The following is a 25855-nucleotide window of genomic DNA, read 5'->3' as shown; positions in this document are numbered from 1 at the left end:
GTGGTCTGTCAGGTAAATTTTATGATGTGATCTTTAGTATGGAATTGGTTTTGGCATGAACATCAATGTTTTGATAGATGGATTAAAATATGTTATGCCAGATGATATAAGATATTTTGAGAGATTCTCTTATAATTTAATTTATGAAAAAGTTAAAAACACAGTGTTGCACATGTAATCATGATGTTCTTGGATCGAGAAATTAGCAAAAATTAGACAGATAATGATGCATCTTTGAATATTCAAACAATACCTATGGTCCTAAACTGTCGACCATAAAAAAAAAAATAAAGAAAAAGGAAACCGAGTCTAGCTGGAAAAGTTAAACGAAATGTCCCAGCTTCAGCCAGTGGCCTCAGCCGCCACGGCAGATACTCCACCGGCCATTGCCGCCTTCACACACACAAAATAAAATAAAATAAGAAAGATTTAATTTGCAACTTTCAATAAGATGTGACAAGTTTACACTTTTAAGTGATGACTTCAAGTTTAAGCACCCCATGACAGACACGTCCCTTGAGTCTTTGGCTCTGCAAGAGATCATTGGAACAAACGTGAAGGGTCTTGATGTCTTTTGACGGAAAAAAAAAAGAGGAAAGAGATTCACTTTCACAGCGAAACAGTATCTGGCCATGGCTGATCAAGAGAAAAGTTGGTGCAGTTGCAATATCAAAATATAAAGCAAACTACTTTATTGTTCTAAAAGTAGCAATTTCACATTTAGTTTAACCTACGAGGACCCCCTTCATGTTCAAAAGTAAGTACAGCATAAAAGCTTTGAAAAGGAGAAAAAACATTTGAAGATTACTAGTGACCTTACACCAAACAGTTTCATATCAAATGCTCAAACATGGTTTTCAAGAAAATGACCCAAGAGAGTTGATTTGATCTCTCTCTTCTTCAACTGCTTCAGATACTCAACCTTAAGAGCTTAGAGAAGCTTGAGTTATGGTAAGCTTTATGTTGCATACCTTTATCTTTTATTGTGAATATGAATACTGAAAAGCTTGCTTTGATGAATGATGTTAAGGGGACTCCTGTAAACATCACACTTGGGTCACATGTCTGGGTGGAAGATCCAGAACATGCATGGACTAATGGAGAAGTGACAGAGATCAAAGGCACTAATGCAACAATACTCACTGCAGATGAAAAAACAGTAAGAATATACTTTTAATTTCTTATAAAACCACTTTCAAGCTAAAGTATAGATTTGATATTTACAGATTGTTGCTAGTATCTCTAGCCTCTATCCAAAGGATACAGAGGCGCCGCCTGCAGGAGTTGATGACATGACTAAACTGGCTTACCTCCATGAGCCAGGGGTCCTCCACAATCTTGCTTGCCGGTTTTCACTAAATGAGATATATGTCAGTAATCTTAAAACATTCCATTGATCAAAACTATTGTCTAATTGCAAACTTCTTGAATAAGGCAGACTTACACTGGAAACATCTTGATTGCTGTGAATCCATTCCAAAGACTTCCTCATTTGTACAGCGTCCATATGATGGAGCAATATAAAGGAGCTGCGTTTGGAGAGCTAAGCCCTCATCTGTTTGCTGTTGCAGACACTAGTTACAGGTATAACAAGTTTTTAATCACTGAGTAGAGAACTTACTGTATTAGCTAAAGCTTTTCATGTATGCCAGGGCGATGATAAATGAGGCAAAGAGCCAGTCTATTTTGGTTAGTGGAGAGAGTGGAGCTGGGAAGACAGAGACAACCAAAATGCTTATGAGATATCTTGCATTCATGGGAGGTAGATCAGATACAGAAGGGAGAAGTGTTGAACAACAAGTCTTAGAGGTGAGTTTACTTGCTCTTTTTATGAGAGCAGACCCCCTCCCAACAGGAATCGAACCTTTGACCTCTTAGACCTACACTACATGATCTAAGAGTTTTAGCCACTAAGCCAACTCCTCGTTGGTTACTTGCTCTCATTTTATTATCTGCTTCAAACAAAACTGCTTCCACAATTCTAAAGCTGTTCTGCTTTTCAGTCTAATCCAGTCTTGGAAGCCTTTGGAAACGCCAAAACTGTGAAAAACAACAACTCAAGGTGTTAGCTATTACAACACTTACTTTGGACAAAACTCTTGACATCTTATGTTTTGGACTATTTGTAACTCTCAATGCTTCTTGTAACAGTCGGTTTGGAAAATTTGTTGAGATCCAATTTGACAAACGTGGGAAGATATCTGGAGCTGCAATAAGAACTTATCTTCTAGAACGGTCACGTGTGTGCCAAGTTTCAGACCCTGAGAGGAACTATCACTGCTTCTACATGCTATGTGCAGCACCACCTGAGGTAAAAAATGATCAGTAACAATCCTGAAAGCAATATAGATGGTAAATAAAAACTTAGCAACAAGATATTTTTTTCAGGAAGTCAAGAAGTTCAAGCTAGGTGATCCAAGGACGTTTCACTATCTGAATCAGACAAACTGCTATGAGGTTTCTAATGTAGATGATGCAAGAGAGTATTTGGAGACCAGAAATGCCATGGACATTGTTGGTATTGGACAAGAGTCACAGGTTTGTCTCATGACTCTCTATAAGGATATAAAATGATGATAAATGCTGACAAGAAACTTTCAACTTCAAGGATGCCATATTCCGCGTTGTAGCTGCCATCCTCCACCTTGGAAATGTAAATTTCATCAAAGGAGAAGACGCAGATTCTTCAAAACTAAGGGATGATAAGTCAAGATATCATCTTCAGACAGCAGCAGAACTACTCATGTATAGACGATCCTTAACATTAGCACTTGAACTCTCTGCACAGTTCCAATGGTAATGCTGACAGATAAATCCACTTGGCACAGGTGCAATGAGAAGATGCTGGAGGATTCACTCTGCAAGCGTGTAATTGTTACTCCTGATGGTAACATTACAAAGCCACTTGACCCGGAATCAGCAGCCTTGAACCGTGACGCTTTAGCCAAGACAGTGTACTCCAGGTTGTTTGACTGGTGAGTAAATACAACTCCTGAAACAAAAAAAATGAATAGTTTGAAATTTTAATAGAAACCACACAGACATCACAGGAGGGACATAACACAGCTTTTAAATGGTTTTGCTTCAGGACATTGTCTAGATAAACAGTTTTTCAGTTTGAGAAATCTCCAACAGTGACATGTGTTCAACTCAATTTTATGGCAGGATTGTGGACAAGATCAACAGCTCAATAGGTCAAGACCCCAATGCTACAAGCTTGATTGGAGTCCTCGATATTTATGGATTTGAAAGCTTCAAGATCAACAGGTAAACCAGACAGAAATGATAAACCTGAATGATGTGCACACACGTAGAACTTAAGATCTGATACCACTATGCACCTTTGATAGTTTTGAGCAGCTATGCATCAATCTCACAAATGAGAAATTGCAACAGCACTTCAACCAGGTAAGATATAAAATCACCTATAACCAATTCACATTGCAATAAACTTTTTACATGGAAACAATTTTTTTCTATGCAGCATGTGTTCAAGATGGAGCAAGAGGAGTACACTAGGGAGGAAATAGACTGGAGCTATGTTGAATTTGTTGACAACCAAGACGTCTTAGATCTTATTGAGAAGGTATACACTATTTGAAACTAACAACCTCTTGTAATAAACAAAGGAAACCGTCAATGACATCTTCTTAATTTCTTGCAGAAACCAGGAGGCATAATTGCTTTACTCGATGAAGCATGGTAAGTGTATCAGAAACTATCAATCCATGGTAATAGCTAGAACTGGTATCCTCTTGTAGTAACCTTACATTCTTGCAGCATGTTTCCCAAGTCGACCCATGAGACGTTTGCACAGAAGATGTATCAAACATATAAAGGACACAAGCGTTTCAGCAAACCTAAGCTTGCCAGAACAGCCTTCACTGTCAACCACTATGCAGGAGATGTGAGACAAATACAGTTTTATACGCTAAGCTGGAAGTAACTACAATAGCTAGTCACTAACCAACGCTTTGATGCCTCAGGTTACATACTCAGCAGAGTTTTTTCTCGACAAGAACAAGGACTATGTTGTGGCAGAACATCAAGCTTTGTTAGATGCCTCTAAGTGCTCTTTTGTCGCCAATTTGTTTCCACCATTACCAGAAGACGCATCAAAGCAGTCCAAGTTTTCATCAATTGGAACCCGTTTCAAGGTAAGCCAATATAAAACATAACCATTTACACATTTCTCAAGATCTTTATTCCTGACATAACCTTACCCTCCAGCAACAACTCCAAGCTCTAATGGAGACGCTTAACACAACGGAGCCTCATTACATTAGATGTGTGAAGCCAAATACAGTTCTAAAGCCATCGATTTTCGAGAATGACACTGTCCTTAACCAACTAAGATGCGGAGTAAGCAAGCCTAAAGTCTTACGTTTACTATTTGAACAAGTTCAAAAGGTTTATGCTTATAGCCAATCTGTGTAAGTGAACAGGGCGTACTGGAAGCTATAAGAATCAGTTGTGCTGGTTATCCGACAAAACGAGCATTTGATGAATTTCTTGATCGTTTTGTGATGCTAGCAACACACGTACCAGAAGGGTATTAAAAATACACTAACACTATCTAGTAAAGAAGACAGATTATTACTCTCCTGAACCAATCATCACTCAGAAAACTGCATTTTTGTATTGACAGATCTGATGAAAAGGCTGCCTGTGCATCAATATGTGACAAAATGGGCTTAAAGGGCTACCAGGTATGTCAGGCTCAGGGTACATGCATTTCAAAATGAACTCATTCAGTAGCAGTTCAACCTAAACTTTGCATTCTGATTTGCTGTGTTCAGATAGGGAAAACAAAGATATTTCTTAGGGCTGGCCAGATGGCTGAACTAGATGCGAGAAGAACCGAGGTTTTGGCTGGTGCCACTAGACTCATTCAGAGGCAAATCAGAACTTATCTGACAAGAAAAGAGTTCCTTGGGCAGAAAAAGGCTACAATTTTTGTTCAGAAACTTTTGAGAGGTTTAATTCTTTGACACTCCTTACCCAACACAAAGCTATGAATATAGAACTGTTATACCAATAAGAGCACTGGTATATGATAAAATAATGTCATAAGCTGATCCAAATCTCAGACAGGACACAACGTTCTCTAAACTAACTTGTATGTCATGTTCTGTTGCTTATATAGCACAACTTGCACGCAAGTTATATCAAAACATGCGAAGGGAAGCTGCTTCAGTTTGTATCCAAAAGAACACTCGTGCTCATAGAGCAAGGATGTGCTACACTAAACTCCAGGCATCAGCAACAGTTATCCAGACTGGTTTACGGGCAATGGATGCTCGAAACAAATATAGACACAGAAGAAGAACAAAGGCTGCAATTATTGTTCAGGTACTATATTTGGACTACTTGATCTCAAATCTTTGTTTATCAAATGATCATAATTTTTTGGACTTGAATTTTACATTCTCAGACTAGTCTAATCTCAAGGATCATATAACTTGGAAGGGGAAAAGTAGGGTCAATATAATTTTGATATATACTTCTATGAATTCTTACTCATATATTTTTGACAGAGGGAATGGAGAAGATACCAAGCTCATGAAGCTTATAACCAGTACAAAAAATCAACATTAGCATTACAATGTCTGTGGAGAGCTAAAGTAGCTCGAAAAGAGCTCAAAAAGCTCAAAATGGTAAGTTTTATTAGTATGAATCAATCTACTCATGCATACTTCAGTCTAAGTTACTAAGAAACAATTCTTTCAAACAAAGGCTGCAAGAGAAACTGGGGCACTCAAGGAAGCCAAAGACAAGTTAGAGAAGCGTGTGGAAGAGCTAACCTGGCGTCTCGAATTAGAGAAGCATCAGAAGGTGATATTCAAAAACATAGAGTTCTTTGTGTATAGTGGTCATAATTCAAAAAAATGTTCATTAGGTTGATCTTGAAGAAGCTAAAGCACAAGAGGTTGCAAACCTACAAAACGCTTTAACTGAATTGCAAGAGAAGCTAGATGAAGCACATGCTGCAATCATACGAGAGAAAGAAGCAGCAATACTAGCCATTGAACAAGCTCCACCAGTCATCAAAGAGGTTCCAGTTGTAGACAACACTCAACTGGAATTACTGACCAGTCAAAACAATGAGCTGGAGGTAAGTTTTTTGAGCTACAAGTTCAACCAACTAGCAGATAATTGCCTCATACAATATCTTCAAAATCCAGGTTGAGGTAGAGAAATTAAAAGGAAAACTTGAGGAGTTTGAAGCAGTATGTTCTGAACTTGAGAAAGATAACAAGGCAAGTCTGACTGAAGCAGAAGATGCAAAAGCAAAGGCCATTCAACTTCAAGAGGTTATTGAAAGGTATTGATTCAATCAGTTTCTTGAAGGCATTGAAAACATATTTCTGTTTTTACAGTCAGGTTTCATGAGTGTTGTTGGTAAATTTCCAGATTACAAACCAACCAGTCAAACCTTGAATCTGAAAATCAGGTCTTGCGCCAGCAGGCTTTGGCTGCTTCAACAAGCACCGTAGAGCCTGAAGAGTTAAACAGGTACTGTCTTATGAGCTGATTTGAAATTGTTATCTGATATCATCACATAATCTAAAAAAAACATCTGATGTCATCACATATGTAAACCAAAAAAAAAATCATCTTATCAGCCTGAAGGACAGGATTGCAATTCTAGAGTCAGAAAATGAAACTCTTAGAAGACAGACAGCTGCTGTAGAGAAGACAGTGCCTAATGAAGCAGTTTCTGCATCTCCAAAGGTGCAGAACTTCTGTCAACATATAATTATTTTAGTTAAAGAAAAACTAGTATAACATTGCATTAATGTAATATAACTATGCAGGATCTTGAAAATGGACATCAAACAGAAGAGATTCAGGCAACAAAAGTAAGTTATCTTGCTAAGACCAGTTAAGAAACAGTACTCTACAGTTCATCATCTCTTGTTATTTGTTTCAGGAGCCAAGGACTCCAGTCACTGTGTTAGCAAAACAAAGATCTTTAACAGATAGGCAAAAGGTATCATTTGTCCTTAAGAGCCCATAAGTTCATTACAGAGAGTTTATAAATAGTATTACTGGACAGGAGAGCCACGATGTGCTGCTGATATGCCTCACCGAGGAGAGAAGATTTGATAATGGCAGATCTGTGGCAGCCTGGATAATTTACAAGACACTACTTCAATGGAGATCATTTGAACTCGAGAAAACAAATATATTTGATAGAATTGTTCATAAAATCAGATCATCCATTGAGGTAATAAAGTAGTAAAATTCTTAATCCTATGAACCCAAAACTTTATATTCAAGTTGTACTAACTTTGGTTCTTCCAGAAGAGCCAAGATGACACAAGGGAGCTAACTTATTGGCTCACAACAAGCTCTACTCTCTTATCTCTTCTACAATCCACACTCAAGTTCAGCAATACAAATAATTCTGCTTCAAGACGTAACAGATCATCACAGACTACACTATTTGGGAGACTGGTGCAAGTAAGCTTCGTAAAAGTGAAACATCAATGTGTATGAGCCTTAGTAACTGTTGGTAACAACATTGTAGGGGATGCAGTCATCTTCAGTGGGTCTGGAAACATCGAGTGGATACAGTGGGATTGTTGGGATATCAAATGACCAACAGATTGTTGAAGCTAAATACCCAGCGTTACTATTCAAGCAACACTTAGCTGCATACGTTGAGAAAACATATGGAATGATCCGAGATAGCTTGAAGAAAGAGATAAACCCGTTACTAAATCTATGTATCCATGTAAGTATACATCATTCATCAAGTTACTATGGAACATATCTTAGTGATTAGATAATCACTTATTTGAATAACTTGTTAAATGTGAGATGTAACAGGCACCAAGACCTATGAGAGCCAGAACATTGCGAGGCGTGACTAAAGGCAGCCACTTGAACACAATTGCAAAGCAACAAGCATCATATGTACAATGGAAGAACATCACTGAAAAGCTTGAACATACCTTGACCATGATGGCAGAGAACCATGTAAGAGAACGCACTTTTGAAGATCTTTGATTTGTTCTTTTCCTGTTTCTTGACTTGTCTTAATGATGATCTCCAGGTCCCATCTATGATCACAAGAAAACTCTTCCATCAGGTTTTCTCGTACATAAATGTGCAGCTCTTTAACAGGTACAATGCATATATTCCGTACGACACAAGCAGCTAAAGAACTAAGTTAAGACGTCACTTGACTTACAAAGTTTGTATCTTCTGGCAGTTTGTTGCTTCGCCGAGAGTGTTGTTCTTTTAGCAACGGAGAATATCTGAAAATGGGTTTGCATGAATTAGAACAGTGGTGCCTTAAGACAGAAGACGAGGTACTCTAAAGCATTAATAACCAAACTGTGCCAAGAGCAAAAAAAAAAAACAAGAGAAAGATTAACTTACATAATCATATATATTGTTGTCTTCTAACAGGCAGCACGATCACCATGGGATGAACTTCAACACATTAGGCAAGCAGTGAAGTTTCTGGTACAGTTTCTAACCATGCATATCTATTGGTGAAAATAACTGATGAAAAAAAAAAGAATCTGAATTTCATATATACACTATCACTCTACAGGTCTTGCATCAAAAGACACAGAAATCATTAGACGAGATTACAAAAGAGATATGTCCGGTACTAAGCATTCCACAAGTATATAGAATTGGAACTATGTTTTGGGACGACAAGTATGGAACTCAAGGACTCTCCCCTGAGGTAAGTACTGCACCAAACCAAACAAAACCTAACCAACTCCAAAACTTGTTTAAGACAAAACACAATATTAATATGGCTATGAGACAAAGTTAAACCTAAAACAACATGGAGTCATCATGATCAAACGATTTTGTGGTGATAATAGGTGATCAAACTAATGGCGGAGGATTCAGTGAACATGACTTACCCTTCTTTCCTGCTAGACGTTGACTCAAGGTATGACAAACAAGCAAACTAATATGTTGCTTTTATCTCAAGTTATCTCCCTAATTACTTGCAAACTAGTGACTGACTCTTTCCGGTATCTTTCAGCATTCCTTTCTCAGTGGAAGATGTGTCACAATCATTCCACGGCAGGACCATTCGCCTTTCCGACGTGGATCCACCGCCGCTTCTCCGGCAGCGATCTGATTTCCACTTCTTGTTCCAGACATTGCCTGAGTAAGGCAGACAACTGAAATTTTAAAATTATTTATTAAGCCATGATTTTTGCATATATTACAGAAAGTGAAGCTTTTGTCATTTTCTTTCCATTTGTTTTTTCACAAGAAGCAAGAAAGCTTCTCTTCTTTTATGATTTTTTCTTTATTCTTTGGTTTGTATTTTTATTTTATTTGCATTATTCTTTATAATTTACAAGTGTGTATAGGCAAGTTGAGATTCAAATGATACATGCATGGTGTGCTCTTTCTTTTTGGCCAAATGATACATGGATATTGTACTGAACACTATTGTATGTTAATGAGATTGGATTTTGTGAAACTTTGGACTTAAAAAAATTCCAAAATTTGTCTTATATTTGGTCTATATATTTTGGATTTGTGGACAGCTCTATTTAAGATCCTATTGAAATTAATATTCATCTAAGATTGTTCCGTTTAATCAAATGGATACATGAATGATATGAGAAAAATAAACGAATACGGATAAAACCTCTATAAATTAATAATGTTGAGACTACACAAAAACTATAATTTTTTTATTAATTTATAGAGATATTAATTTATTGATATACTAATTGAAACAAAAACTCAATTTGAGACTATAAAATTATATTATTTTATAGAAATTTTTATTGTATATTAATTTATAGAGTATTAATTTAAAGAGGTTATATTGTATATATATATTCAAATAATATGTATAAAAACTAGTTTAAAATATCTAAGATTTATTCAATATTTTTTAAATTACCTGAACTTCATCCATTTTTCAGTAACACATCCCAGACAAGTGACTTTAGATGTTGTATTCAACTGATATTATTTGGGGTTTCTCCAAAATGGGCATTTGTAGGAATAAACTATATTTGAGGGACCACAAGGGTATTAAATAGTAAAGGTGTTCAATAAATAAGCTAATTTGCAGGGATCATTACGATAAAATCAACATGTTTGAAAACAAACTCACTAAATGAAGAAGAGGGTTCTACCCAAACTAAAACCCAGTCTCTGTTAAAAACCATAGGAACAGTACAGAGCCAATCAACATTTCTCCGATTGAAGAAGAAGATGGAGTGTGTAGTTCCACTACGGCGGTGCTTCTGCTTCAGTCCGCCGGAGCTACGCCACCGCTTCGTTAGTCATACTCGCCTCCATCTCCATCTCTCTGTCTCCTCCTCCTCCTCCTCCAATTCCTTCGCCGCAGGTCGCTTCTACCTCATTTCCTATTTCTCTTCGTTGTTTCGTATTCAACCTTACCACGCTCTTTGGTCCATCTCCAGGGATACTGCTTCTCCCTGATAAAAAGAATCGGTTTCTATCTCCAGTCGCGAAGAGGGCTTCCTTGAATCGCCTGGTTAGCTCTTCATTTCATAGAAACATGGATTAGTCAGATGATTAGGTTTAAAAATGATTACTTTTAGTGTTTGCTTTTATAAATTTTAAGTCTTTTATTTGTATTTGCGAGTCATGAATCATGATAGTGTTAAAGGTTTTGGATAAGGTTGCTGAACAAACTTGTATGTTGTTTCTTATTGTTTTAGAACTCGTCTGTGATTGGTAACTCGGAAGAAGAGGAGGAGGAAGAAGATGATGATGACTGGGAGGCAGAGTTTCTTGGGGAGATTGATCCGTTGGAGGTTCAACCTCCAAAGAAGAGGAAGAAGCAAGCTAAGTCGAAAGCGCTTGATGACACTGAAGGGATGGATTGGTGTGTAAGGGCTAGGAAAATTGCACTTCAGTCGATTGAGTCTAGAGGGTTGTCTTCTAGAATGGCGGAGGTGATGCCTCTCAAGAAGAAGAAGAAGAAGAAAAAGAGCAAGAAAGTGATAAACAAGGATAAGGTTAAAAGTAAGAGTGTTCCTGAAGATGATTTCGATTCAGATGAAGAAGGTCTGGAGTTTTTAGACCGATCCATGGAGGAGGATAAGATGGGGGAGCTGCGGAGGAGAGTTAGCTCGTTAGCTGGTGGGATGTTTGAGGAGAAGAAAGAGAAGACGAGGGAGCAGTTAGTCCAGAGGCTATCCCAGTTCTCAGGACCTTCAGATCGTATGAAGGAGATCAACCTTAACAAAGCTATAACAGAAGCGCAGACCGCTGAAGAGGTGCTTGAAGTAACAGCTGAGACAATCATGGCCGTTGCCAAAGGCTTAACCCCATCGCCGTTGTCTCCTTTAAACATCGCTACTGCGCTCCACCGGATCGCCAAGAACATGGAGAAAGTTTCGATGATGAGAACTCGTAGGCTTGCGTTTGCTCGGCAGAGAGAGATGTCGATGCTTGTTGCTCTCGCGATGACATGCCTCCCAGAATGTTCAGCTCAAGGCGTCTCTAACATTGCTTGGGCGTTGTCCAAAATCGGGGGTGAACTGCTTTATCTGACGGAGATGGATAGAGTCGCGGAAGTTGCCACGTCTAAAGTTGAGGAGTTTAATTCTCAGAATGTTGCTAATATTGCAGGCGCTTTTGCTTCCATGAGGCATTCTGCTCCGGAACTCTTTGGGGAGTTGTCAAAGAGGGCAGCTACTGTTATCGTTACCTTTAAAGGCCAAGAGATTGCTCAACTGTTGTGGTCATTCGCCTCGCTTTATGAGCCAGCTGGTCCTTTGCTTGATTCTTTGGACAGTGCTTTCAAAGGCAGTGACCAGTTCAAGTGCTGCATGACGAAAGAAACATCAAACTATGATGAAGTAAGCGACGGTGCTTCAGGATCTCCAGCGCTCAGCTTTAACAGAGACCAGCTTGGAAACATAGCATGGTCTTATGCTGTTCTTGGACAAGTGGAGCGACCTTTCTTTGCAAATATATGGAATATCTTAACCACTTTGGAAGAGCAGAAGCTTTCAGAACAGTATAGAGAAGATGTCATGTTTGCTTCTCAGGTGTATCTCGTGAATCAGTGCTTGAAGCTTGAGTATCCCCACCTCGAGTTGTCACTATGCCATGAGCTCGAAGAAAAAATAACCCGTGCAGGAAAGACCAAAAGATTCAATCAGAAGATAACCTCATCGTTTCAGAAAGAAGTTGGACGCCTTCTGATAAGTACAGGGCTTGATTGGGCTAAAGAACATGATGTGGATGGATACACTGTGGATGTTGCTCTGGTCGAGAAGAAAGTTGCTTTAGAAATCGATGGGCCAACTCATTTCTCAAGAAACACTGGTATGTGACATCACTCTGTTCCTTTAATAATCATGTTGTTTGGTGGAGCCAACACAAACTTGTTGATCATTTCGACTTTTGTGTCTATTCTCTATACAGGACTACCGTTAGGGCATACAATGCTGAAGCGACGATATGTTACTGCTGCTGGATGGAAGGTGGTATCCTTGTCTCTTCAAGAGGTTAGTTTGAAACATTGAAACCCCCCAAATTTAAAAATAGAGTTGCTAGGATGATGAGAATCATGTAGACATGTTCTTGCTTTGACAGAGAAAAACTTCATTGATAATGTTTGTCCATCTCAGTTGCTACATCTCAACATGTGTTTGACTTTGTTTTTTATTAATTTTTCAGTGGGAGGAACATGAAGGAAGTCATGAACAGCTAGACTATCTGAGGGAGATTCTCAACGGCTGCTTATAGAGAAGGCACGTAAGACACTGTTATATCATGGTTCTTAATTAATGTGCTCGATTCCTTCATGTATATAGCTAAAGCTTATTGTATCTGTTTGATGACTTTATGTTAGAGGCAAGAAAACATAATTAAAAGCATTTAAATTATACATGTTCATCACAAGCTTCTGCCAAGCAAACACTATTGTGTTCCTAGTTATTTGAATTTCTCATGGGACAGGAAATATAGAATACACATTTTGAAGCAAACAATATATCACAGCGAGACAGAGACACTAGTGTTTGATCTGGGACAGCATAGTCCTGACATCTTTGCTGTTTGGCCTCTGTTTCGGATCATCCAAAGTACAGTAACAAGCGATTTTCAGAACCAGAAGCATCTGTTCATCGAACCCTTGTTCCATCAGCTTCGGATCAATCGCAAGGCTTGGATTCTCCGATGTCACCATGTTCCTCATCCACTTTATCAGACTCAACTCGTCAGTAGTCTGGAAAAACTCATCCGAAGGAAGCTTCCCAATCACAAGAACCCCAAGAATCACTCCAAAGCTATAGATATCACATTTGTCCGTGAACTTGAGAGTTTGATGATACTCTGATGCTATGTACCCCACGGTACCTGCAAGCTTCGACGCTGTGATGTGCGTGACCGCATCAGGCATTACCTTGGCCAGCCCGAAATCTGAAATCCTAGCCTCCATGTCGTCGTCGAGAAGAATATTTGCTGGCTTCAAGTCTCTGTGAATGATTGCTGGTTTGTGATCCATGTGAAGGTACTCAAGCCCTGCAGCTATACCTACAGCAATCTTGTGCCTCGCTGGCCACATCAACTCTTTGTTTCCAGCTGCCACGTCGGTCAGTATATCTTGCAAACTACCGTTCTTCATGTACTCGTAGACTAGGTAGTGGCACTCGGGTTGCGCAACGTGCGCTAACAACGGGAGAAGATTCCTGTGCCTGATGTGTCCCACCGTGGCGATCTCTGATCTGATTTGCCTCATGTACCTGTTCAGCATCCTGGACTCTTCGTCTACAAGTTCGCCGGCTTCTTTAGACTGTTGCGTCACTTTCTTCACAGCGATGATCTTCCCGTTGCTGTTAGGTAGTTCAGCTTTGAAGACTTCTCCGCAGCCTCCTCTTCCAATGATCTCCAGAGAGGCTAACGCTTCTTCGTTCTCCAAGAAGGCTAAATCTTCAGCTTTCTTGATCATTGGACTGAATAAGGTAGGACCTGATGGCTTCTCTGGTCCTCTTATTGCTCGAAGGACCAGTCTGAATATAACAGAGAAGACAAAACCAGAGAGGGTTCCTCCTATGCCTCCGACTAAGAACCCTAAGATCCACGCCAATACTTTCTTCTTCTTGTTCTTCTTCTTCTTGATCTTCTTTTTGTCATGCTCTGAAGTTGCTTTTGATGTAGTGGTGGTGGTGTTGTTGTTGGCTTTCTTGGTGGAGTTTTGAGTTTCAGCGAGAATGTGTCTGGTTTGGTGTAGAGAAGACGTCTGAAGCTTGGTTTTGATTTTGCTCATAACCGGAACCGGACCTTCCAAAAACCGGTTTTCAGAAAAGTCAAAGAACCGGAGATTGTGGAAAGAGTCAACTCCTTGTGGGATCTTGCCTGAGAAGAGATTGTTTGAAACCGAGAGACTCTCCAGGTTGCGTAAGTTCTTCAAGAAGTTCAAGTTCCCGGAGAACTTGTTGGAAGAAAGATCAAGAATCCGAAGACGGATCAGACGTGAGAAGTTCCCCGGAACCTGACCGGAGAACCTGTTGTTTCTTACATCAAGTACTTCGAGTTTCTTGCAGTTCAAGACATCAACAGGAAGACCGTTGACCAACTTGTTGTTAGACAAAGTGAGCTCCTTTAGCTCTGTTAACTTTCCGATAACAGGCGAGATGGTCCCCGACAAGGACCTTGATCGGTAGACGAGTCTCGTGACGCGGAGGACATATTCTCCGGTGGCGGAGGAGGAGAGTCTTCTCTCGCAGAAAACTCCTCCGTGGCCGCAGGGGTTAGCACCACTGGACAAAGAGCGTTGACTGTTGACTCCGAGCTCTGTTTCGATGACTTGAAGAGCTTTGAGATCTGAGGCATCGATGTCGAGCCACTCGCTGGAGGAGGAGACGGAAGGAGAAAGAAGAAGGAGGAGGGAGAGAACGGCGAGGATGAGAGGCCGGAGAAAGAGACCTGTGGGAACAGCCATTGTAATCATTTTAGTTGAAGAGAAAGTTTCTTCTTGTGGGGGTGTTGTCGGGAGTCTTTACTCTCGTTATTTATGGTCAGCAAGTGCCACTAAAATACAAAAAGTCTTATAACGTGTTCTATGGTTTTGTTTTTCCTAAATACACTAATTAATATTTTAAAAGTATAAATACTCCCAAGTTACAGTATTTTGTATTGTTGTTGTAGATGTGATTTTTATATTTCAGTTATCTTAAATATTTGTTAAAATATATACGGTTGTTACCAAAAATAAAAAAATAAAAAATATATACAGTTAAAAGTGTATATCCGTCGTATTTAAAGAACCTCAGTCCTTACATGATTGTTGATAATTGAAAATAAGTTTTACTTTTTTATTACAATTTAAATTCAAGGTTATTGTGAATAATATAAAATGTGAAAATATGAATATCAAATTACTATTAATATTTTTTAAAAATATACGGTTTGGAGTTCATACATGCCGTGTTTAAGAGGTCACAGTTGTAGATTGATATGAAAAACTACATGATTATTGCTTACTGCAATTAATTTATATAAAGTTATATGATAGTCTTCTATCATAAATAATTTATATGGATTATGTTCTCTTAGTTTGGTTAACTGAATTTTTGTATTTTTAATTTAGTTGTTTGTTATAGAAACAATTGAGTATGATATGTGTCGACATCAGATTGGGGTCCAGAACTAAAATCAAGATCCAACTCTGTAACGAGAATGGCTACTCGGTTTGTAAAGTGTATCATTAAGTTCTTTTTTTTTTGAACAACCATTAAGTTTTTGTAAGTTTATAAAAAAAAAAGATTACTCGAGAATGGCTACTCGGTTTGTAAATTCTCCAAATCAAAAAAAAAAATTCCAAATCATTCTCAGTAAGAAAATGTGAATGTAGCTGGTCGCAATAATATGTGCACCCAAAAAAAAGCTGGTCGCAATTTTTTTAATTACACGACTCTGTGTATTGACTTGACTATGTAAGCGTTGATAAGTCAAAGTCTACGCTGCGGGTTCCACACAGTGGGAATGCCACCTTTTTCTCCACGTTTGAACTTTATTGTTATGTTCCACACATTTTATGATTATTGTTTCAGTCAGTCTTTTTACCGTTTTATGTCTATCAGTTCGTTGTCGTAATTAAGATTCCGAACGGTGAGAGTTGAATAAGTCGTGCGAAGGAGACTGACAATAGATGAAGATAAACAACCGGAAGAGATGCAAAATGTGTAGTTAATGAAACAAATCCATATTAGCCAAACTACTTGAATTTGATTATAGCCGAGGATGATCGCCACCTGGAACGGACACCACTTTGTTTGTATGTTTGCTATGTCAGTAACATACATTCTTGGCTATATGACTATACTAGACAAGAATTTTCTTTTTGTATATCTTTTAGATTGTGTGAGAGAGAGAGCCAAGACTATTTTTTTCCTTTCATCCGGGTAAAAGCTGCCCTAGTTACATCCTTCCGTTTTTTATTGATCAATATTCTTAAAAATTTATCGGACGAAAGGAAAATAAAGTCTTGAGGTTTATAGAGGCAGTCATGAGGTTTCCAGCTTTCAAATTTTAAGTGATTAGTATATAAGAATCATCCGGCTCCAAACCTTCTAAATATATAATATATCATTCAGTTCCTAAAACTTATTAATTGCAGGACCGGTCATGTGTAAAACCAAATGAAATATTGACATTAACCACCACCACCCCCCCCCCCCCTCCATAATTTTTGATGAAAATTACATAGATTTAGGTCTCCAAAAAATTTTAAACCCTCAAATCCGTAAAAAAAAAAGTTAAAAATTTAATAAATCACCAATGATCTGACATCCTAACCTACTTAATTGTTTCAAGTTTTATAAATAAATCACATTATAGTTCACAATTAGCTTTTTTTTATAGGGTTTCAAATTATGAACGATTAGAAAAGCTCAAAAATAAAATAATTGGTACAATCAGATAAATGACACAGCAAACAGCATACTCTCTACTTTTTTTTCAAAATAGATGATGTTTTGAAAAAAAAAAGTTTAATGTTTCAAAATGGGTTTTCTGCAAAAAAAAAAACCTCAAAGTAGTTTTAATACATGATGTTTTAATATTTTATACTAATTTTAGTTTTTATTGCAAATTGTGTGACAAGTGATTTTTATAATTTTATGATGAATTAATTTAAGTTTATATTTTAATACAACTTCTTTTTTTTTTTAAATGTATGTCTTAGTTGTTGTGTCTTCAACCAAACATCAATTATTTTGGAATAAAGGACTATATTATTTTTCAGATTTCCTACATAATCCAAATTAGAACAAAGTAAAATTCGTTTGTTAAGGAAGCCAGTCACCAAAACAATGCATTTTCTCTTTTTATACATTCTCATCTTTTAAAGAGATATGCGATTTTCGTTTTATCTATTTTTTTTAAATCTATTCTGAAATAAAAGTTTTTTAATTGGATTTTCTTTTGATTTTTTTTCGATAGATTGTTTTTCAATTTTAAATTAATATATTTGAAATTTTACTAAATTTGTGGTATGACTATTTGGATAGAAAGTTTTTCTAAAAAAAATTTACAAACAAACTTCTCAAGTTTATTTCATTAGTTGTTCTTTTCTTTTGATTTCTATAATTATGATATTTATTTTGACTTTAGATTTAAATTTTAGTATTTTAATTGATTTAGCTTTAGTTATTTTTAAATTTAATTTTGAAAATTGCGATAAGCGTGGTCGACTATTATGTCATCCTTAAAAAGTGGTAGATACCTTGAATTAAAAATTTATCAAACTCAAACTTATCTGTTTATGTGACCAGTCGACATGAATATCTAATTTTTATTGCGAATAATCAATATATATTTGACGTTGATACAAAAATCCCTTGAAGATTAATCGATTAGACCTCAGCCCGAATTGTAAAAAGATGTATTTTTTGCCAGCTTATAGAAATTTTTTAATTATTAATATAAATCCAATAGACAACCCAAAAAATACTGAACTTAGTAGTTTCAACTAATCCACAATAATGTTTTTGGTATCCTTCATGTAAATCATTTGATAATTAATATATTTCCAGAAAACTGAAACCTTATTCAAAATTATATCCGATGAATAATTGACTAGTCTCAGATTTTGATTCAGTCTCCAATCATTTCTTTAATTTATCATAAGCCCTTGATAATAATGTTGAAAGACATCCCAAAAACCCGAGAAGTAAGAAAATGTAAACAATTGTTGAAACAAAAATAATTATTTGCGAGTGTTGGTCGAAAAAAGAAGATATTATTAGTAGGCCTATTTAGCTAGAAATCAAAATTCAGAGTGGTAATTGCAGATCTATGCAAACTTTTTAATAATTGGCGAACCATGTCAATTTTTACATGAGTTGCCCATTCTCTCCTTTAGCCACACCTTCTTCGTAACGTATGGTTACCTGTTACCGGGGTTGCTGGCAAAAAAATTAATTTTTATTGTAAACGCAATACACGTTGTAAAACCGGATACATTCATTTAAAAGTATGATATAAAATATTACAACCGGATATAACTCTAAATAATTGAAGAGAGAAGAGTTGTAAGATATTTTACAAATGGTTAGGCCGATCACTTGATTAAAAAAAACAGAAATGTAACGGAGCGAAGTGTTGCCGCACACGACGGAGAGGCAGAAGATCGCCGAGAATGCAAGAATCTTCAAAAACTAACGGCGGGAGAGGATGTGCTGATGGAGCATGATTCCGGCGATGTTGATCACGGCGGAGCTGTAGGCGGCGCAGGAGAGCGTGTGCGTCATGGTCAAGAAGATCGGGTAACGGAAGCCGTAGTAGAAGAGGAGGTACTTGTTCAGGAGAAGGACTCCTATGTTGGAACCGAACCAGGCGGCGACACCGCCGTGAGAACGGAGGGAGATACCGTGCGGGGAGGAGAAGAAGAAGGGTTTTCCATTGGAGGAGGCGGAGGAGTGTGGAGGTGTTCCGGGGATGTCGATGACTGTTGGTGTGGTGGTGGCGGCGGCGTCGAACCTCGGATTGCTTATCCGCCGCGTCGTCCATGATTGAGCTTCCACCATTTTGGGTAGAGAAAGTTTTTTTTTTTTGTCTGAGATCTGAAAATGTGGTGGTAGCAAGTAGAAGAAAGAGGGAGATGAATGTATTATCGGACGGTGGAAATTCTGATTTAGATGTAAACGTGTTGAGTAATAAGGACACTTTAGGTATTACCACAAATTGCACAGTCTCTTTACCATATACCCAATTACCTTCTATAATTTTGACATCTAGTGCAAATTCCCTTATTAGTATTTGCGGGTGACGTGTCATTTCCTTAATTGACGTTTTCTTTTCTTTTGTTATCCCCAAAACCTGAAAATGTTCTCCTAAGGGTTTTACAGAGTTTTTAGGTTTGGGAAGAAGAAGAAGAAAGCACGATCAATTACAGTTTTCTCAATTCCAGCTTCAGATTGTTACCCGTCTCAACTCCAGGTTCGTTGAATTGATTTAATTCTATTTCGAAAACCGTCGCGAGCCTTTAGATGTGTGATTCTATTCTGGTTTCTGTGTGTTTTGTTTTTTTCGTCAATCTCTTTCCTTTGTTTCAGAGGGAATGATTCTCCCATACTCGACACGTGTCACTTCCCCTGTTAACGGATTCATCATCACTCCCCCACTGTTTTCCGGCGTCTCTGCTTCTGCCCTTTGCAAAAGAAACGGTTTTGAGGTTCCTTCTTCGAGATATGAGTGTTCTGCCTCGGTGAACATGGTTAGCTCTCTCTCCTATAACTGTGCTTACTTAAGTTCCAAACTAAGCCAATTTGAAACCTTTTGTTTCGCATAGAAGGTTAATGTTACAAGGTCTAGAAGAAATGTGAAAGCTTTCGGTTTGGTTGATAAACTTGGGAAGAAGTCATGGAGAAACAAAGAAGAAAGCGACAGTGAAGACGAGGAGGATGAAGTCAAGAAAGATACCTCTGACAAAAGATCTGCAAGTCTAGATGATCCAGAGGAGAGACGGGAGTGGAGGCAGAAGATAAGAGAGGTGATTGATAGCCACCCTGACGTTGAAGAGGAGGAGATTGACATGGTGGAGAAGAGGAGGAAGATGCAGAAGCTTCTTGCGGATTACCCTCTCGTTGTCAACGAGGAGGATCCTGATTGGCCTGAGGATGCTGATGGTTGGGGGTTTAGCTTCAACCAGTTCTTCAATAAGATAACTATTAAGAACGAAAAGAAGGATGATGATGATGATGATGATAAGGAGATTATTTGGCAAGATGATAACTACATACGACCGATTAAAGATCTCACGACTGCAGAATGGGAGGAGGCAGTGTTCAAAGATATCAGTCCGCTCATGGTTCTTGTTCACAACCGCTACAAAAGGTCTGTCTGTGCTCTCTTTGATTTGCTTGTCAAATTGCTAAACATTTAGAACTGTTTGGTTGATTAGGTTCTTATACTTGGTTAGTTTCTTTACTCATTATTAGTCATTTGGCTGTTTTGTTTATGGACTTGATTCTTTAGTGATTAGAAGTTTCAGCCTTTACTGTATTTGAAAAACAATGATGACTCTCTTCTTTCGATCCTGACCAATACTGTATTTGGTGTTGAAGTTTGACATGAGTGTCGGCTAATTTCAGGCCAAAGGAAAACGAAAAATTCAGGGAAGAGCTAGATAAGGCGATTCAGGTCATATGGAACTGTGGACTTCCTTCACCAAGAGTAAGTTTGCACAAATCTCTTTACTAATTTGTAAAAACCATTTTTGGATCTTGCTGTATGTTTTGGTCTGTGCTTTAATCCTCCTGGTCCTGTATCATTATTGCTTCCAGTGTGTTGCTGTTGATGCTGTGGTTGAGACAGATCTAGTCTCTGCTCTGCAAGTTACTGTGTTCCCAGAGATCATCTTCACTAAAGCCGGAAAGATATTATACCGTGAGAAAGGTAATTTCTACCAAACCTGAAACCAGAGTCTCTATAACTCTTTTGTTGTACTTAGAACAAATGTTTTGGACATATTTGCAGGCATTAGAACAGCAGATGATCTCTCAAAGATCATGGCTTTCTTCTATTACGGAGCTGCAAAGCCACCTTGTTTGAATGGTGTCGACTGTTCCCAAGAACAGATTCCTTCAGTTGATTTGTAAGTGTTGATGTAGCAGCATAGGCTTTGTGATTATGTAAACTAGTTTCTGAAGAAAATGTATGAACTTATGAAGAAGTACTCAATCTTTTGAATTTGAAATATGTTTTCTTCTTCTTTCTCAAATTGCTACTATAGAACATTATGAAACTTCTCGTCCGTAGACACTTATTGTCATCTTCATGTTTCTCTCTTTCTTGCGACGTGCTCTGTTCTCCATTTCTCTCTCTCTCAATCTCTCATTCTCATGTAAGTGAACCACGTAAAAAATGATTAGTTTCTTAATTTATAAACCAAATTTTCCAGTTTTGACCAGTAGATTGTTGTTTTCCGGTTGGTGTTCAAAGTACACTTCCGGTTCAGTCAACGATTACTTTAGTCTGACTTTTACTCTCTAAAACATTTGCAAAGTCGGTCCACAGAAACTTCTATGAAATCAAAAGTGTGATTTATTCATCCCAGTTGACAACTACCGGGAGAAAAATAAGACAGCGAAGATTAATAATCCTAACAACATTTTTATTCTCAAAATAAAGAAACTGAAATGAAATTCACAGTCCCAAAACATATCTACACAGTCTCGCTGGCTTGGTCTTTGTGTTGTGGCTCATAAAAGTGTGTAGCGATTGAGTTATTAACCACTTAAAGGGAAGGAGTATCCACGAAGATACTTAGAGTCCACTCCTGATTCACGAGCCAATGCCACACGCCCTGTTCTTGCAACCTGTTGATTGAGAAACATCATAAGTTATACAAGGAACAATGCCTCTCAAACTGATTCTTGTCCTAAGCACGGCCTGAAGGGGTAGAATAAATTAGAAAATGAGTCCAGCTTTTGTTATTGATTTTACGAGACTAAGATTTCACTCCTGTTTCTAAGGCTTACAAGACTACAAACCTCTTAATGTTTCAACTTTGTCTGAACAATTTGAGACTTCTAACTACGGCTCAGAATTTGTTATAATGTGCTATTGCCTGTTATAACATTGACTAAGAGATGAAAATAGATTGCAACACTAACCTCGCATATACCGTAAGGTTCCAACAACCTCTGCAGTGCAACCATCTTGTCAAGATCCCCAGTAAGCTGTATCCACATCAAACAAAATCAATCAACAAATCCAAAAAAAAAATAATAATGGAGAAAGCGATTTAAGATGGAAAATCCAAGTCTGTTTCATATATTTTGTTAAACGGAAGATTGTGTCAAATCTATCTAATGATACGTAACTTTACAGATGTCCAAATCGATTGGATCGTTTATCTGATTTGCAACTACACCTCAAACGAAGTACCAGTTTATGAGAAATGCATTTTACCTGCAAAGTAATTGTATGATCGGATACGTCAACAGCTTTTGCCCTGAAAATACTAGCAATGTCCAGAACATCTCTTCTTGCAGCAGCGTTCACAGCAATCTTAATCAGCATCAGTTCTCTTTCAGAAAATGGCAAGTGAGTAAGATCATGGACCTGCAGTGATCCCCACAAAATTTTATAACTGCTTGGAAAATTATGGTATAGACTACAGCATAAGACCAGAAAAGATGTAGTAAAGTCCAAGAAGAGATCACAAGATATTCTTCTGTGTATGATCTACAGTTTAAACTTCACAGAAATAGCTAAAGGGAAAAGAGCAGAGGATAGAGCCATCAAGAGCATTCAGACTGTTACAATATATACGAACGACCGTTGCTCTATGTGATCCTACCTCATGCACATCAACGAGTTTATAAAGTTGCTGCACTAATTTGCTGACTGATTCATCTGTTGCAGGAACAACTGTTGTAATGCGTGAAATGCCCTGTGCTTCAGCATGTCCTACCGCCAAACTCTGAACCAAAAATAAGATTTAGTCAGTGTATCAGTGAATTCCAAGCGCACTCTGTGTGTGAGAGAGATATAAGGACTATGCCTGAATATTGTATCCCCTTCGAGCGAAAACACCAGTTACAAGATTAAGGACTCCTGGAACATCGTTTACAAGCAAAGATAGAGTATGTGACCGTAGTCCACTCGTCTGAAAGATCAGAAAAGAAGAATTATAACGAAATGAAACAAAATCACCTAGAAAAACTGTCAGCTATGCAAATGAATAGAAACAATCTCCACAACTAATCATATCTAACTTTAGAAGTTTAGATATAGGATAATGATTCGTCCATACGATATTAACAGTAAGAATTATTCATACTCAGAGTCCCAGACAACCTGATTGTTCAAATAAGTCCAACTCTTATAATGCAAACAGATTCTGAAGCCTCTACCATTATGCTGCATATAACTATTAAAGCATCATGGCACGCGTACCTATGGTGGCATATATAAGATCTACGTGTATATATATTAGCAACAAAATCACTTACATCTTCGTCCGTGAGAAGTCCCCAGTGAGCGTCAAGAACACGTTGTACCTTTAGGTCAGAAGTTGACTCAACGGGATAAACATCTCCCTACATTTAAAACAAAATATAAAACTTTTAACACTGGAGGATTAGTAAACTTGTGAAGAATTTAATTTAGATAGTGTCAGAAAACAAAAGAGCATTTGAATTGCATGCGTCAAAAATGTTCTCCTTTGAGAGATGCACACTAGTTTGTAGCACACACCCCTGCTGTTGTTTCACTTGGAGGGACTATAGCTCCTGTTTTGCTACCTCGAAGAACATTAACAGGTGCTTGCTCCTTGAGATCTGGATAGGATGCTGCTGAGAATCGCCAAAATGGAGCAGTAGCACCCATCTTTTCCCTTCTCAGTGCTATCTGAAAATTTGGCATTCCATATTTCCCTAAATTAGTGAGTCCACAAGATTATGTCTTTTATGTCCTTTGAAAGATGTAACTATATCCATTAGAAAGCACTAATAAGATGATACTCAGAAGCAATACAATCTAGTTACTCCAAAAGTCCACTACCTTTCCTGTCCTGACAATCTCTCTGATCTCAAACTTTTTCAAATTTCTTTCGACAGCAATCATTTTCCCAGGATCTCCAGTTACCTGCAAGATCGCTTAAAAGTGAATACTAAACAACTAAAATTTGTAAACTAGAGCAACTAATTTGTTTATCCTACTTCCTCATAATCTTATGCATATGGTCCTGTTTCTCTAACTATCATAAACAACACTTGAGAACTCCCACAAAAATTAGGACATACAATATAATTAGAGCGCATATTATTGGCTTATTAAGTCAGATATGTTGAAGAAGATACACCATAAGTTTGAAATAAACCTTAACACACAAACATAAAATTGAATCTTTGTCCAGAAACGAAAGCTTGCATGTGGAACATCATCCGTTCAAAAGGCAAATAAAATCAAAAAGCTACACTAGACAGAAAATGTATGTCTAGCAATGATTAATAAGAGGATACAAACAGAAGTCCAGAACCAATAAGTTACAATGTGAATCCAACATTGAGAAGAACACAAACTATAAGTAAATGTACCTCAATAGTCAATGCGTGTTCCGCAATATCTACAACTTTTGCTCTGAATGTGTCAACAAGCCACATGATCTGTAAACTCATCAAACAGGGTCCCGTCAAAAATTGAAAGAAAATAAACTCCACATCAATACTGAATCCATAGCAACCAGCAAGTACATTAAAGTCTAATTACTCATAGGCAAGGGAGACTACCTCAGCCCTGTATTCCGGATGTGCATTCACTTTGACAAGCATCAGTTCACGCTCCACTTGCGGTTCACTCGAGATATCTTCAACCTAATTACCAAACTCAAAACTCAATTCAGCAATTTTGCAAATTTAATCTTCAGCACTAAATGATAAGTGTGATGATATAGAAAAAGTTACAACCTTGAGAACATTAACGAGCTTCTGAAGCTGCTCGATGACCTGCTGAAGCACCCTTTCGGTTCCAGAGACAACAATGGTGAATAAAGCCTTGTCTCTGTTGAGACCAACAGCAAGACTCTCGATGTTGTAACCTCTCCTCGCAAAGACTCCTGCGATCCTGTTTATCATCCCGCTTTCGTCTCCAACGAACACTGAGATCGTGTGCTTCCTCACCCTAAGATAGATATAAGCAAATGATCAAAGAAACATATGAAAAATATACAAACGGATTCAAAAGACGACAATTCAATGTACTTCGACGTTGGTGGAGCATCGGAGACCCTCTCGTTGACGCTTCTAACGATTCTCTCCACTCTCTTTCCCGTTTCGTTGTCTCGGTTTGAATTTCCGGAGAAATGAGAAATCTTCGAAGGGAATGATACCCGCCGCGTCGAGGGTGTGAGAGCGGGGGAAGATGAGGATCTCAAGGAGAGAAGGGATGGGGAAGAGCTTGCGGAAATGGCAGCCATTGAAGAGACGAGGTCGAAAGTTTTCAGAGACTAAAGAGGATTTGAAGAGGGAATGACAAGCGAAAGGTACTGGGACCACTCTCTCAACGCAAACGCAATTTGATGTTTTTCTTAGAGAGGTGTTTGTGCTATGGCTGCGCAAAATATGCATAAATTTTTATTTCTATTCATTCTTTGACTCAAACCAAAAAAAAATCTGCCAAAACAAATACTTTGCAATATTCTACGAAACGAAGTAAATACTAATATCAGATCTGATCCGTTATACTCTCTCTATTCCTTAAAAATCCATTTTTTAGAAAAAAATTATTTCAAAAAGATATATTTTTTACATTTTCAATACATTAATTAATGAAAAATTATACTTTAAAAAAAATACAATTGTATTTAATAAAATTTCATTAGTTAAAAGTTATTGGGAATAATTAATTAAGAAAAATA

The 25855-nt window shown here is 37.7% G+C and overlaps 6 protein-coding genes across 13 annotated transcripts; 3 read left to right on the top strand and 3 right to left on the bottom strand.

Moving 5' to 3' along the window:
* The first annotated feature begins 100 nt into the window (after positions 1–100).
* Positions 101–9469, top strand: LOC103857406 (myosin-12). 3 transcript variants are annotated; one of them, XM_009134575.2, is made up of 39 exons: positions 101–951; positions 1031–1159; positions 1227–1370; positions 1439–1584; positions 1653–1809; positions 2004–2062; positions 2152–2311; positions 2389–2538; positions 2609–2745; positions 2829–2975; positions 3166–3267; positions 3351–3408; positions 3485–3586; positions 3665–3702; positions 3781–3907; positions 3987–4157; positions 4231–4362; positions 4446–4552; positions 4649–4709; positions 4800–4977; positions 5147–5352; positions 5538–5657; positions 5737–5835; positions 5900–6115; positions 6186–6325; positions 6415–6516; positions 6627–6735; positions 6819–6863; positions 6935–6994; positions 7061–7231; positions 7309–7467; positions 7535–7741; positions 7837–7986; positions 8063–8133; positions 8222–8321; positions 8422–8478; positions 8570–8707; positions 8853–8923; positions 9020–9469. In XM_009134575.2, the coding sequence occupies exons 1-39, from the start codon at positions 949–951 to the stop codon at positions 9150–9152; spliced, it is 4662 nt and encodes a 1553-aa protein (XP_009132823.1). In that variant the 5' UTR covers positions 101–948; the 3' UTR covers positions 9153–9469. The 3 variants fall into 3 exon arrangements, with proteins under 3 accessions (XP_009132823.1, XP_033143736.1, XP_033143735.1); XM_033287845.1 differs by lacking the exon at positions 101–951 and having other exon boundaries at positions 976–1159; positions 7312–7467; XM_033287844.1 differs by lacking the exon at positions 101–951 and having other exon boundaries at positions 976–1159.
* Positions 8013–25553, bottom strand: LOC103857401 (acetolactate synthase small subunit 2, chloroplastic). 3 transcript variants are annotated; one of them, XM_033287847.1, is made up of 16 exons: positions 25200–25545; positions 24906–25119; positions 24729–24812; positions 24537–24605; positions 24001–24084; positions 23695–23847; positions 23451–23537; positions 23296–23358; positions 23000–23104; positions 22796–22918; positions 22405–22557; positions 22107–22172; positions 21708–21809; positions 17857–17861; positions 12226–12251; positions 8013–8035 (listed from the first exon to the last, which is right to left on the bottom strand). In XM_033287847.1, exons 1-13 carry the CDS (start codon positions 25412–25414, stop codon positions 21720–21722), a joined length of 1506 nt encoding a protein of 501 aa, XP_033143738.1. In that variant the 5' UTR covers positions 25415–25545; the 3' UTR covers positions 8013–8035; positions 12226–12251; positions 17857–17861; positions 21708–21719. The 3 variants fall into 3 exon arrangements, with proteins under 3 accessions (XP_033143738.1, XP_033143737.1, XP_009132818.1); XM_033287846.1 differs by lacking the exons at positions 8013–8035; positions 12226–12251; positions 17857–17861 and having other exon boundaries at positions 21471–21809; positions 25200–25553; XM_009134570.2 differs by lacking the exons at positions 8013–8035; positions 12226–12251; positions 17857–17861; positions 23296–23358 and having other exon boundaries at positions 21471–21809; positions 25200–25542.
* Positions 10088–12888, top strand: LOC103857404 (RAP domain-containing protein, chloroplastic). The gene is made up of 5 exons (XM_009134573.3): positions 10088–10354; positions 10431–10504; positions 10692–12309; positions 12409–12491; positions 12664–12888. Exons 1-5 carry the CDS (start codon positions 10219–10221, stop codon positions 12730–12732), a joined length of 1980 nt encoding a protein of 659 aa, XP_009132821.2. The 5' UTR covers positions 10088–10218; the 3' UTR covers positions 12733–12888.
* Positions 12852–15009, bottom strand: LOC103857405 (leucine-rich repeat receptor-like serine/threonine/tyrosine-protein kinase SOBIR1). Its single transcript, XM_009134574.3, has one exon. It carries the CDS (start codon positions 14936–14938, stop codon positions 13001–13003), a length of 1938 nt encoding a protein of 645 aa, XP_009132822.1. The 5' UTR covers positions 14939–15009; the 3' UTR covers positions 12852–13000.
* Positions 18648–19016, bottom strand: LOC103857686 (probable sugar phosphate/phosphate translocator At1g12500). The gene has a single exon (XM_009134909.2). It carries the CDS (start codon positions 19014–19016, stop codon positions 18648–18650), a length of 369 nt encoding a protein of 122 aa, XP_009133157.1.
* On the top strand, positions 19229–21205 carry LOC103857402 (thioredoxin-like fold domain-containing protein MRL7L, chloroplastic). 4 transcript variants are annotated; one of them, XM_033287849.1, is made up of 6 exons: positions 19229–19428; positions 19545–19696; positions 19784–20325; positions 20583–20664; positions 20775–20886; positions 20968–21205. In XM_033287849.1, the coding sequence occupies exons 2-6, from the start codon at positions 19550–19552 to the stop codon at positions 21087–21089; spliced, it is 1005 nt and encodes a 334-aa protein (XP_033143740.1). In that variant the 5' UTR covers positions 19229–19428; positions 19545–19549; the 3' UTR covers positions 21090–21205. The 4 variants fall into 4 exon arrangements, with proteins under 4 accessions (XP_033143740.1, XP_033143739.1, XP_009132820.1 ...); XM_033287848.1 differs by having other exon boundaries at positions 19781–20325; XM_009134572.3 differs by having other exon boundaries at positions 19545–19705.
* Positions 25554–25855: the final 302 nt, after the last annotated feature.

The sequence above is a fragment of the Brassica rapa genome, chromosome A03 (assembly GCF_000309985.2).
Source record: "Brassica rapa cultivar Chiifu-401-42 chromosome A03, CAAS_Brap_v3.01, whole genome shotgun sequence".
In the NCBI taxonomy this organism is placed as follows: domain Eukaryota; kingdom Viridiplantae; phylum Streptophyta; class Magnoliopsida; order Brassicales; family Brassicaceae; genus Brassica; species Brassica rapa.
Note: the sequence above shows the minus strand (reverse complement) of the source record. Positions and strands in the feature narration are given on the sequence as shown.